This window comes from Haematobia irritans, chromosome 5 (genome assembly GCF_050003625.1).
Source record: "Haematobia irritans isolate KBUSLIRL chromosome 5, ASM5000362v1, whole genome shotgun sequence".
NCBI lineage: Eukaryota > Metazoa > Arthropoda > Insecta > Diptera > Muscidae > Haematobia > Haematobia irritans.
Genome location: NC_134401.1, coordinates 83,786,138 through 83,798,905, shown reverse-complemented (window position 1 = coordinate 83,798,905; position 12,768 = coordinate 83,786,138). Strand labels below are relative to the sequence as shown.

At 33.8% G+C, this 12,768-nt stretch overlaps 1 protein-coding gene across 1 annotated transcript; it reads left to right on the top strand.

Moving 5' to 3' along the window:
• The first annotated feature begins 9,170 nt into the window (after positions 1–9,170).
• Positions 9,171–9,877, top strand: LOC142241447 (uncharacterized). Its single transcript, XM_075313216.1, has 2 exons — positions 9,171–9,329; positions 9,403–9,877. The coding sequence occupies exons 1-2, from the start codon at positions 9,273–9,275 to the stop codon at positions 9,853–9,855; spliced, it is 510 nt and encodes a 169-aa protein (XP_075169331.1). The 5' UTR covers positions 9,171–9,272; the 3' UTR covers positions 9,856–9,877.
• The last annotated feature ends 2,891 nt before the right edge of the window (positions 9,878–12,768 follow it).

Sequence of the window (12,768 nt, the reverse complement as noted above, 5' to 3'; positions counted from 1 at the left end):
CTTAAGTACATACAGAGAAACAATTAAACTTTACCGAGTTACTTGAAATTTACAGAGGACTGGGGAGAGATCGTAACCTCTGTCAACCGTAATAGTTGATACCTGATTTAGTGATTTTTGGACGGAAGAGAGGCCGCCCCTTTAGGCTTATAATTTGCTTGACATTTTCTGGGACGTTTACAAAAGATACGCTTTTCGACATTTGGTCGGGGAGGAGGTCCTCCTCTAAAACTGCAAAAAAATGGCTCTATTAACCATGTTCCTTAATCTATATCTGTCCATAAAGCTCGAAAAATAATTGTATAATTAGATATAATGCATTTGGACGTCAATTGCCTGTTTCGGTATCAGGCTAACATGAAATATAAAAAAATTTAAGTTTTCTTGAAATTTACAAAGGAAGCGGGGGAAAAGGTTATAAATGAAGAGGCAACCTTCATTGCCCCACACTTGAAGGAAAGTTTCAAGAATTTTCAGGGAAGGTTAGGGTGCTATTCACTACGGTGTTTGTCGATATTGTATCGGGGAAAGTGACGTCCCTTTAAAACAATAGAGCAAAAATTAAACATCTCCGATCTACTTGAAATTTACAGGGAACGTGGGAGGAGGTGATGAAATTTATACATGATTTTTAAATTAATATATGATTTTTCGATATCTGGTTGGGGAAGGGGAAAATTGAAATAAACTTTGTCGATTTACTTCGATAGAATTTATAGGGAGTAGTTGCGAAATTAATATAGGGTACGTGATAGTCCGATATCAGGTCAGAGTGGAGCGAAGGTGGGGAGAGAGTTCCCTTTTGTCGGTTTTTTCTCTTAAATTAAAAGTGGAGGGTTGTCCGTAAATGGGAATTCGATATATAATTTTATGATTTTCGCACAGGCTTCTTTCTTCCAGACTTCTTATTAGTACAGAGAGGGTTCCCTTTTGTCCGTTTTTTTTCCTTAAGTTGAAAGTAGAGGGTTGTTCGTAAATGGGAACTCGGTACATAATTTTAATGATTTTTGCACTTAAATTTACATGAAATTGGCAGCCAACGTAGAGGGTGCATTATTTTCCAACATTTTTAGCAAATGTTAATGTGGTAAAATTTTTTACTACTTTTGCCTTTTCCGATTTATTAGATGGATATGTTATTATAATATAATGCTTAATTTTCAGATATGTTGAGGAGAAGGATACCTTTCCTTGACAAACCACACTTAAAATTCACAAGAAATATAGAAGAAGGTACACCCTCTCCCGCCGTATAAACGAAAAATCAAGTAGTCCGATTTGTTTAAAAGAATTCAAATCATTTCGAATTTGTTTTCAGCACGAAGGATATAGTTGACTAAATTAACGCAAAATGTTCCTCCAAATACGCTTCGGACGGCGCAGCGAAGCGGGCGGGTTACGCAGGTATATATATATATATATATATATATATATATATATATATATATATATATATATATATATATATATATATATATATATATATATATATATATATATATATATATATATATATATATATATATATATATATATATATATATATATATATATATATATATATATATATATATATATATATATATATATATATATATATATATATATATATATTATATATATATATATATATATATATATATATATATATATATATATATATATATATATATATTATATATATATATATATATATATATATATATATGGGCCATATCGGTTCACTTTTACGTATAGACCTCATATAAACGACCCCCACGACTTGCGGAGCCTCTAAGAGAAGCATATTTCATCCGATCCAGCTGAAATTTGATACATGGTGTTGGTATATGGTCTCTAACAACCATGCAAAAATTGGTCCACATCGGTCCATAATTTTATATAGCCCCCAAAAATATTCTACCAAAATTTTATTGCCATAGAAAATGTTGTCAAAATTTTATATTTCTATAGAAAATTTTGTCAAAATTTTATTTCTATAGATAATTTTGTCAACATTTTATGCCTTTGGGAAATTTTGTCAAAATATAATTTCTATACAAAATTTTGTCAAAAATTTATTTCTATTCAAAATTTTGTCTAAATTTTATTTCTATAGAAAATTTTGTCAGAATTTTATTTCTGCACAAAATTTATGAAGCATTTCATCGTTGGAGAGGAATACGAGTATTTTGCAAAATCTTCCAAAACACCAAGAATTCTACCAATCTACCAAACAGTAAAAAATCTGTCATTTTTGGTAGACTCGTGTTCATAAGTGTATATATCCCCCATATAAAGTTTCAATTCTGGCTCTATAATTGCCGCACAAGTCCATATCGGTTCGTAATTATTTTTTCCCTATATATACCGGTCAAGAACTGAATATATACGTATTTAATCGACCTTTTTTTGTCTACACTGAAAAAAAGCATACCCGGTTCCAAAGATTTTGTCTTTACTTTAAAAAATTTGGTATTGATTCCGAGCCAAAGAAGCGGAGAATACAAGTAAGGATACTTTTAAGACACAATTCTCTTTTAAAATCGGGTTTTGTGTACTTGCTTCTAGGAAGCAAATTTTAACTTTTCGCTTTTTCAGCTTTTTTCTTCATATGCTATCAAAGTCCTTTAAAAACAAGTTAACGACGACTTTATTTTCCAAATTAAGACTCGACTTCTAGTAGAAATTATGCTATGTTTCAAGTAAAAAACGTCTTTAAAATAAAGTGTTGAAAAACATGTCCTATATTTGAACGATTTTTTGCTTTGTAATCAGACAACAAACACAACAAATTTAAAGACAATTGCATTAAATTTAAAGATTTTTTCTAAATTATTAAAGTCAAGTTGACCTTAGCCCAAACATTTTTTCTTTCATGTTATGATATCCATTTTTAAATCAAATCACTTAATTATAAGGACAATACGACTTCATTGAAAAGTTTATCGTCCTTTGGTCAAGAAAAAAACTTTATACTAGAGAAATGCTAAGCAAAATTTGTATTCTTATTTTAAAGACATGAAATCTTTGACCTCACGACAATATTTTTTTCAGTGTACTATATATCCTTGTCATCGGCCGCAACCCAAGTAATTTAATTGTGGATGACCGTCTTTAGTAGAAGTTTCTACGCAATCCATGGTGGAGGGTGCATAAGATTCGGCCTGGCCGAACTTACGGCCGTATATACTTGTTATTCATTAAATTTAGGACGAACATTTTGTAAATTTGCATCCCTCCGTTAAAGTCGCATGTCTTTGAACTAAGGAAAATTTTCCTTAAAATAAAGAAACACCTTTTTGATTTAAAGAAACCATCCTTAAATTACCTGTAATATTAAATCTTTAGATTTAAGATAAAAAAGCTTCAAATATAGGCTAACTTATTTTTAGGAGAAGGTCAATCCTTAAGTGAAGGTCAAAATCTTTGGATCCAAGTAAACTTTTTTTGAGTGTGCTTTCTAACAACTATGTTAACGAAATTGGTTCATATCTGTCCAGAATTATATATAGCCCCCATATAAACCGACTCCCAGATTTGACATACGGAGCCTCTTGGAGGAGCAAATTAAATCCGATCCAGTTGAAACTTGGTACGAAATGTTAGTATATGGCTTTTCACAACCTTAGTCAATAACGTTTCATAGTTATACATAACCCCCAATCAGCGTTGCCAGAATTGTTTCACCAAAAACCGCTAGATTATCCCAAACAAAAAAGCTAAAAAATAGCTAAAAAACGCTAAACGTTTTTTGTATTAAAAGTCTCATTTATTTCATTTAAAATGCATATTAATTTAATTGTATTAATTTTAATTTTACTTTTGTGAAATTATGGCAATATTTAATTCATATTAGCTCCGTTTGCGGACTCGATAAAGTTTGATTATTATCACAAAATTTTACTGGATGTCATTCGTATACTCCAATAAAAACTTACAAAAACACACAATTATCAGCTGTTTTTTGTCATCAAAAATCATATGTGCGATATATAGCAATATCAGTATGTTAAGTTTTAATTGGTTTAAAACCGGTAAGTGAGTTAATGATAAATTCGTAAACGTGTTCATTTTTACTAATTTTACCCAACAGAGTAATACCCATTCTTACTGTCTTGAAAGTTTATAATAATAAATAATTTTTATTGGAAAAGTACACAAATAAACCTATTGTTGTCTAACCTTCGTCAATTTAATTCCATTCTATTCACAATCTGCAGATTCGTTTTAAAAAATAATACCACATTAAAATCTTTATATCCCTTGTTTTTTCTTGCATACACTGAAAAAAAGCATGCCCGGATCCAAAGATTGTCCTATTTGTGAACGCTTTTTTCCTTTGTGATCAAGATACCAATTTTGAAGATTTTTTCAGAGTTATTAAAGCCTTAGTCCAACAAAATGTTCTTTCATATAAAGATACCAATATTTAAGTCGAATCATTTAACCCTTATTCTACGTTGGGGTCATTTGATGACCCATATCGTATTTTTCAACACCGCATATCTCATTGTTCGAATGTAATTAACAATTTCTATCACTCATTAATTGGTAACATATGCTCAATTCATGCTGAGTAGTAAGAACTTTTAATTATAATCCAAAAGTAAGAAATTCGGTGATGAAAAATACGACCTAATACCCAACGTAGTTTAAGGTTAACTAAAAGGATAAAACGACTTCACTGACAAGTTTATCGACTTTTGGACAAGGAAAAAAACTTAATATCAGAGAAATGTGTCTTCTGTGCGAAACAAAAATCGCATTGGGCTCACGACAATATTTTTTATACCCACCACCATAGAATGGTGACGGGGGTATAATAAGTTTGTCATTCCGTTTGTAACGCATCGAAATATCGATTTCCGACTATATAAAGTAGGTATATATATTCTTGATCAGGGAGAAATTCCAAGACGATATAGCCATGTTCGTCTGTCTGTCTGTCTGTCTGTTGTAATCACGCTACAGTCTTCAATAATGAAGCAGTCGTGCAGGCAGGTCAAGTTCGAAGATGGGCTATATCGGTCCAGGTTTTGATATAGTCCCCATATAAACCGACCTCTCGATTTGGGGTTTTGGGCTAATAGAAACCGTAGTTTTTATCCAATTTGTCTGAAATTGGAAATCTAGGGGCATTTTAGGTCCATAAAGAGGTATGCCAAAAATTTTGAAATGGTTACTTGAAATTGGAAATCTAGAGGTACTTTATGGCCATAAAGAAGTGTGCCAAAAAATTGTGAGTATCGGTCCATGTTTTGATATATAAACCGACCTCTCGATTTGGGTCTTGGGCTTATAGAAACCGTAGTTTTTATCATATTTTTCTGAAATTGGAAATCTAGGGGTATTTTAGGATCATAAAGAGGTATGCAAAAAATGGTGAGTATCCATGAGGTCCATGTTTTGGTATAGCCCCCATACAGACCGATCTCCCGATTTTACTTCTTGGGCTTCTAGAAACCGTAGTTTTTATCCAATATACTTGAAATTGGAAATCTAGAGGTACTTTAGGACCATAAAGAGGTATGCCGAAAATTAATAGGTCCATGTTTTTATATAGCCCCCATATAGACCGATCTCCAGATTTTACTTCTTATAGAAACCGTAGTTTTTATCCAATTTGTCAGAAATGGGAAATCTAGGGGTATTTTAGGACCATAAAGAGGTATGCTAAAAATGATGAGTATCGGTCCATGTTTTGATATAGACCCCATATAGACCGATCTCCAGATTTTACTTCTTGGGCTTATTGAAACCATAGTTTTTACCAATTTGCCAGAAATTAGAAATCTAGAGGTAGTTTAGGACCATCCATGTTTTGATATAGCCCCCTTATAGACCGATTTTACTTCTTTGGCTTATAGAAACTGTAGTTTTTATCCAATTTGCATGAAATTTGAAATCTATAATTATTTAAGAACCGTAAAGAGTTGCTCCGAAAATGGTGAATATCGGACAATGTTTTAGTATAGCCCCCATATATACCGATTTTACTTCTGTAGCCTCTTGTAGAAGCAAATTTCGTCCGCTCCGTACATGATGTTAGTATATGCTTTCCAACAACCATACAAAAAATGGTCCCTAAAGGTTCATAATTATATGTAGCCGCCATATAAAAGGTGATACGGTCAAAATTTGGTCAAGGGAAAACGCGTGTAAATCGGTGAAATCGTTTATTTAAAAAAATCAAATTAAATTTCTTTTTCAAGTTCAATTAGTATAAAATTCAGGAAAAATATTCAGTTAGGCTTTCGCTTTTCCAAATCTGAATTGCCGGGCCTCACGCTTGACACCTGCCATCAGATTTTGTACAGCCACCTTGTCCACCTTCTTCGCCGCAGAAAGCCAGTTTGCCTTGAACTGCTGCTCGTCCTTAGCAGTTTTTTTGGTCTTCTTTAGGTTCCGCTTGACAATAGCCCAGTATTTCTCAATTGGGCGGAGCTCTGGCGTGTTGGGAGGGTTCTTGTCCTTGGAAACCACCTGGACGTTGTTGGCGGCGTACCACTCCATGGCCTTTTTACCGTAATGGCAAGATGCCAAATCCGGCCAAAACAGTACGGAACAACCGTGTTTCTTCAGGAAAGGCAGCAGACGTTTATTCAAACAATCTTTTACGTAAATTTCTTGGTTGACAGTCCCGGAAGCTATGAAAATGCTGCTTTTCAAGCCACAGGTACAGATGGCTTGCCAAACCAGATATTTCTTTGCGAACTTTGACAGTTTTATGTGCTTGAAAATATCTGCTACCTTTCCCCTTCCTTTTGCCGTATAAAACTACTGTCCAGGAAGCTGCTTGTAGTCGGCTTTGACATAGATTTCGTCGTCCATTACCACGCAGTCAAACTTCGTCAGCATCGTCTTGTACAGCCTCCGGGATCGCGCTTTGGCCGTCGTATTTTGTTTATCATCGAGATTTGGAGTCACTACCTTCTTGCAAGTCGATAGTCCGGCTCGTTTTTTGGCTCGATGCACGGTTGTACACGATACACCCAGCTTATTTGCGGCATCTCGGAGAGAGAGGTTAGGGTTTCGCTTGAAACTACCGGCAACTCTCTTTGTCGTCTCAGCGGCTTCCGGTTTTCGTTTCCCCCCGATCCAGACTTTCTGGCTGTCGACAAACGTTCCCCAAACACTTTAATTACATTTGTAACGGTTGATTTGGCAACTTTTAGCGATTTTGCCAGCTTTGCGTGCGAGTAGCTCGATGCGCGAGCAAAATTTTGATATGCTGCTCTTCTTGCTTGGACGGCATTTTGACAACTGAAGAGTGAATTCCAAAATCAGAATAGGAGCAACATTCAACACACACACACCTTCAAAATGAGGGGTGTTCAGGTTTTTTAAATGCAAAATTGAAAGAAATACGTCAAGTTTATATTGACCAAATTTTGACCGTATCACCCTTTAAACCAATCCCTAGATTTGATTTGCCGAGCCTTTTGATAGAGTAAATTTCATTCGATCCGTTGATATTTGGTACGCGATATGCCCTCTAACAACCATGGTCAATATCGGTGCCATGGTTGTTATATATAAACCGGTTTCCAGATTTAACCTGCGGAGCCATTTGGAGGAGTAAAATTCATCCCGGCCCCCAAGATTTTACTTCTGAATATAACTACCATGCGAAGTTTGGATAATAATTTTTTATAGCTTCTTTTATATAAACCGATCTTATATAGATATTTAATATGACTTGTTTATCGAATATAGATTACATATGGACTAAGAAAAAAACTCTACCTTGCCATCGACAACTGTCACCAGAACCCTAGTCCTTAGTAGGTGAAGGAATGCAGTAAGGAAAAGGAACCAAGAATTCGGTACTTCTATGTTCAAAATACTGACCGCGTTTTGTTAAAATTTGAAAAAAAGATTGTGAGATCCATATCTCACGATCTTTTTAAGAATACTGTCCAGTAAAGAAAAGATCATAGAAATTGCTTCATAATTACAGATTTGAATGCTGAAAGAAATTTTCACACTGCCTTTTAACTTCTATAGACCAGGCCGAGGACCAACTAGGAACCCACAAACTTGCACTTAGAGGAAAACACTTCAGCTTTCACACAAAATTTATTTATAACTTCATCCATTCAAAAGATTCATAATTATTTTCAAAAAAGTCATTTGTAACCACTGTGTCTCATCTGAATAACAGACAAATCATGAATCTTTAGTAAGACATATGGGAGCCACCGTGGTGCAATGGTTAGCATGCCCGCCTTGAATACACAAGGTCGTGGGTTCGATTCCTGCTTCGACCGAACACCAAAAAGTTTTGCAGCGGTGGATTATCCCACCTCAGTAATGCTGGTGACATTTCTGAGGGTTTATGTTAAAAGTGATTTCACTGCAATGGGGAACGCCGTTCGGACTCGGCTATAAAAAGGAGGTCCCTTGTCATTATATATATATATATATATATATATATATATATATATATATATATATATATATATATATATATATATATATATATATATATATATATATATATATATATATATATATATATATATATATATATATATATATATATATATATATATATATATATATATATATATATATATATATATATATATATATATATATATATATATATATATATATATATATATATATATATATATATATATATATATATATATATATATATATATATATATATATATATATATATATATATATATATATATATAACTATACATACACGTTTTGCATTTTACTCTCTTTAATTTACTTAGAAGCTGTGCCTGGAAATTAAGGATGCATTATTTTATTGATTAGTTTTATTGAATGTCAAAGAGCGCATGGAGGAGCTACTACTACAATTTGAACCAACCACTGCAAAATACTTCTTCTTGGTATGCAGCCCTTGCCACAAAACATTTTCTTTCGAAATATCGACCATTGGACTAACGTCTCCGGTATGGGTTTTGTGGGCTAATGTTTACCTTACTCTGCAGATGTTAGTTACAATGCTTATGGAAATTCTAGGTTGTTGTTGTCTACATTCCCAAAGTCATTCATAGATATATTGTTTGTCTTGATTATCGATTATATTCCAAACCAATGTAAAAATATTTAAATTAGTTTTCTATGCAGCTATTGTGTTGGGCCCATCGTCACCTTTGCAAATAGTAAAACAGATGGGGTTGTTTATTTGGATAGAACTTTTTCTGCGAATTTGTGTTTTTCCCTCTGATAACGCAATTCGATTCTATGATACTATTTTCATATAAATAGATCCATTGGTGGTAGTATCGATCATCACTCACATCATGAAACATTTCGTAGTTATTGGAATCTTAGCTCTCTCAGCTGTCTGCCAGGCCCAAGTGAGTATTAATAACAAATGTAGAAATATTAGAAGATGGCTTCTGCGAATACCAGATATTTCCTTATTTACAGAATGGTTTGTCTGGCCGCCGTCAGCATGGTGCACAAGGACTTTCTGGATATTCTGGTGATAACGACTGGGGATATTACGGTGAAGCCGGAGCTCCAGGATCGGACTACAATGGTTATTCAGGCCAATGGGCACCCTTAGATTTTGATTATAACAGTCTACCTGGATTATCGGGATATAACCACGAGCAACAAGATTACGAAGAAGATAGTTATCGTCATGTACGTAGTGCGGGTCCCCTCAAATTGCAATTAGATGATGATGATGACGGTACTGGTATCCCCACATTTGAAATGGATGATGAAGATGAAGACTCTAATGATAATCAAAAGTTTCCTTTAAGTTTCGAAAGGTTTCCAGAAAGTGAAAATAAACAAGGCGGCTGGAATGATCGAGTAAAAAAGTTCGTGGGAAAGCTTGCTTTGCTATTTGCACTTCGTAGTACCCCTTTTTAAATAAATTTATCATACTACATTATTTTGTTCATGTGTTATATATTTGGTTACAAGAGGTGTTAATATTGTAAGATTTAATTAATATTTGTAAAATGTAATTATTTCAGTTTTTGAAAAACAATTCGATAGATTACAAACATAACGTCGAGTATTAAATTGTAAGGATATAAGTAATTCAAATTAGGAAAATATGTTGCATGGACAAAATATGATTGTCAACTAGTTTAAAAGTGGCCAAGTGAGAGGTGTGAGTCAGTATTACTCCATTGTTTCATCGACAAGCGTTGAGGCTTGGAAAATTATTTTTTATTTAAAACAAGTAAGTAAAGTAGAAAGTCGGGCGGGGCCGACTATATCATACCCTAAACCACCCTTACTGTATTAGTAATAATAAACATTTGTGTGGTAACATTGATATATGTTAGGTCTGGGAGATACACCGTAGTTGCATATTTAAGAAAATTAAGGGGTACATGTTTATGGGTGCTGACTATAGCTCATAGTCAATGTTGCCAGGGAAAATGTTCGGGTTACCCTACAAGGACAAAAAAAAGTTTCCTACTTTCCCATACAATTTTCCCTACAATATTTTTCGTTAAATTTAAAAAAAAAATGGTTCTATGTACTTTATTATCTTAAAACATGAATATGCAACGTATATAACTTAGAATATAAATTTGTATTACCACCACGGTTGCCACAGTTGGTAGAATTCTACCCAAAATAGTAATCTTTTTTGGTCAAATCTCTATAAAAATAAAATTTTGACAATAAATTCTATAGAAATAAAATTTTGAGAAAAAATTCCATAGAGCACCGGAGTCACCGTGGTGCAATGCCCGCCTTGCATACACAAGGTCGTGGGTTCGATTCCTGCTTCGACCAAACACCAAAAAGTTTTTCAGCGGTGGATTATCCCACCTCAGTTATGCTGGTGACATTTCTGAGGGTTTCAAAGCTTCTCTAAGTGGTTTCACTGGAATGTGGAACGCCGTTCGGACTCGGCTATAAAAAGGAGGTCCCTTGTCATTGAGCTTAACATGGAATCGGGCAGCACTCAGGGATAAGAGAGAAGTTCGCCAATGTGGTATCACAATGGACTGAATAGTCTAAGTGAGCCTGATACATCGGGCTGCCACGTAACCTAACCTAACCTAACCTTCCATAGAAATAAAATTTTGAGAAAATTTTTTATAGAAATAATATTTTGAAAAAAATTTCTATAGAAATACAATTTTGAGAAAATTTTCTATAGAAATAAAATTTCGACAAAAATTTCTACAGGAACAAAGTTTTGATAAAAATTTCTATAGAAATATTTGTTTGGTAGATTTGTGGTAATCTTCAAATTTTGTTAGATTTTTTTTGGCACGAGTGGTAACTGTTGTTACTACACATTGTTAAAGATCAAGCCTTGCCGCCTTCTAATTTCCTCCTCTAGAGCCACCAAAATGTAAAAATTATTACAAATTGTGTTGAGTGAAAAGACGCTAAATATTAGAAAAACCCTACATATAGGGAATTTCCCCTACTTCTAGCAACACTGGCTGTGTTGATATTGCACCTACGGAGTTAGTATGCCACTAATATTGAGCCCATTATTAAAAAAAGAGAAAATCGTTAAATTCGTGTGGGTAATAAATCCAAATTTGTAAAAATTGAGCAATATTCTTATGTAAGAGCTACAAGTACGTATAAATACGATCGGCTAGTACATCAAAATTTGAAATTTGAGTAACATTGGTTAATAAATAAGAGTACTATGGCCAAATTTGAGAAAGTAGAGCGATGCATATATATGGAAGCTATATCTAACTCTGAACCAATTTGCATACTATTTTTCGGGTTTGATTAATACCACAGACGGTTACCTTGTGCAAAATTTGAGTACGATTAGGTAATAAGGCCTCTATGGTCAAAAATAAGGTTATTATGGCCAAATTTGGCAAAATCGGGCTATACATATATATGGGAGCTATATCTAAATCTGAACCGACTTCGATGTTTTTTTGCACATATAGTAAGTGCTATAGAAGATTACACTTAGCCAGCTTTGAGTAAGATCGCTTGATAAATAAGGGTTTTATGGCCGAATTTAGAAAAATCGGGCGGCACATATATATGGGAGCTATATCTAAATCTGAACCGGTTTGGATGAAATTTTGCAGACTTGAAGGGCGGAGAAAAGGATTACCTTCTGCCAAATTTGGTGACGATCCGTTTGAAAAAAGCGCAACGTGACCCCATTTGTCGAAATCGGGCGATACATATATATGGGAGCTATATCTAAATTTGATCCGATTTCTTCCAAATTCAATAGCGTTCGTCCTTGCGCCCAAAAAACTCGGTTAATAATTGCGACCGGAATCCTGTGAAAAACAAATACATGGACAGACGGACGGACCCAAGCGCTAGATCGACTCAGGAGGTGATTCTGAGTCGATCGGTATATATTTTATGGGGTCTAAAATCAATATTTCTGGTAGGCACATTTTTTGGCAGATCAAACTTATTATACCCTAACCACTATGTGGTTTAGGGTATAAAAAGATTAAAACAGTTAAATATAAATTTTAACAAAAACAGATTATAAATAATTTTAACAAAGCGGATTAACTGATGTTTATGCATAGAATTTATAAATTTCTCTCTTGAAATGAGCGGCATTGCTTAATATTTGTAGATCAGGGGGTAAAGAGTTCCAAAGACGATTGGTAAAAATTAAGAATTGTCGCTTTGATACTAAAGTTTTTAAGCGTGGTAAAATTATTTTCTTTCCTCGATTTGACCTGGAAAAACTTAAGCGGATGAAGAGGTGTTTCGGTACTTGCGTGTAATAAGCTTGTAAAGCATTGTCAGGCATTTGGCTTTAAGTAAGTTATTGAAGGATATATTGAATATTTGGTAAGAAAA

Bases quoted from the DNA above. Each gene is read 5' to 3' on its own strand.
- LOC142241447 (XM_075313216.1), top strand. From the start codon at position 9,273: ATGAAACATTTCGTAGTTATTGGAATCTTAGCTCTCTCAGCTGTCTGC. The intron at 9,330-9,402 runs GTGAGTATTAAT...CCTTATTTACAG, and splicing joins CAGCTGTCTGCCAGGCCCAA to AATGGTTTGTCTGGCCGCCG.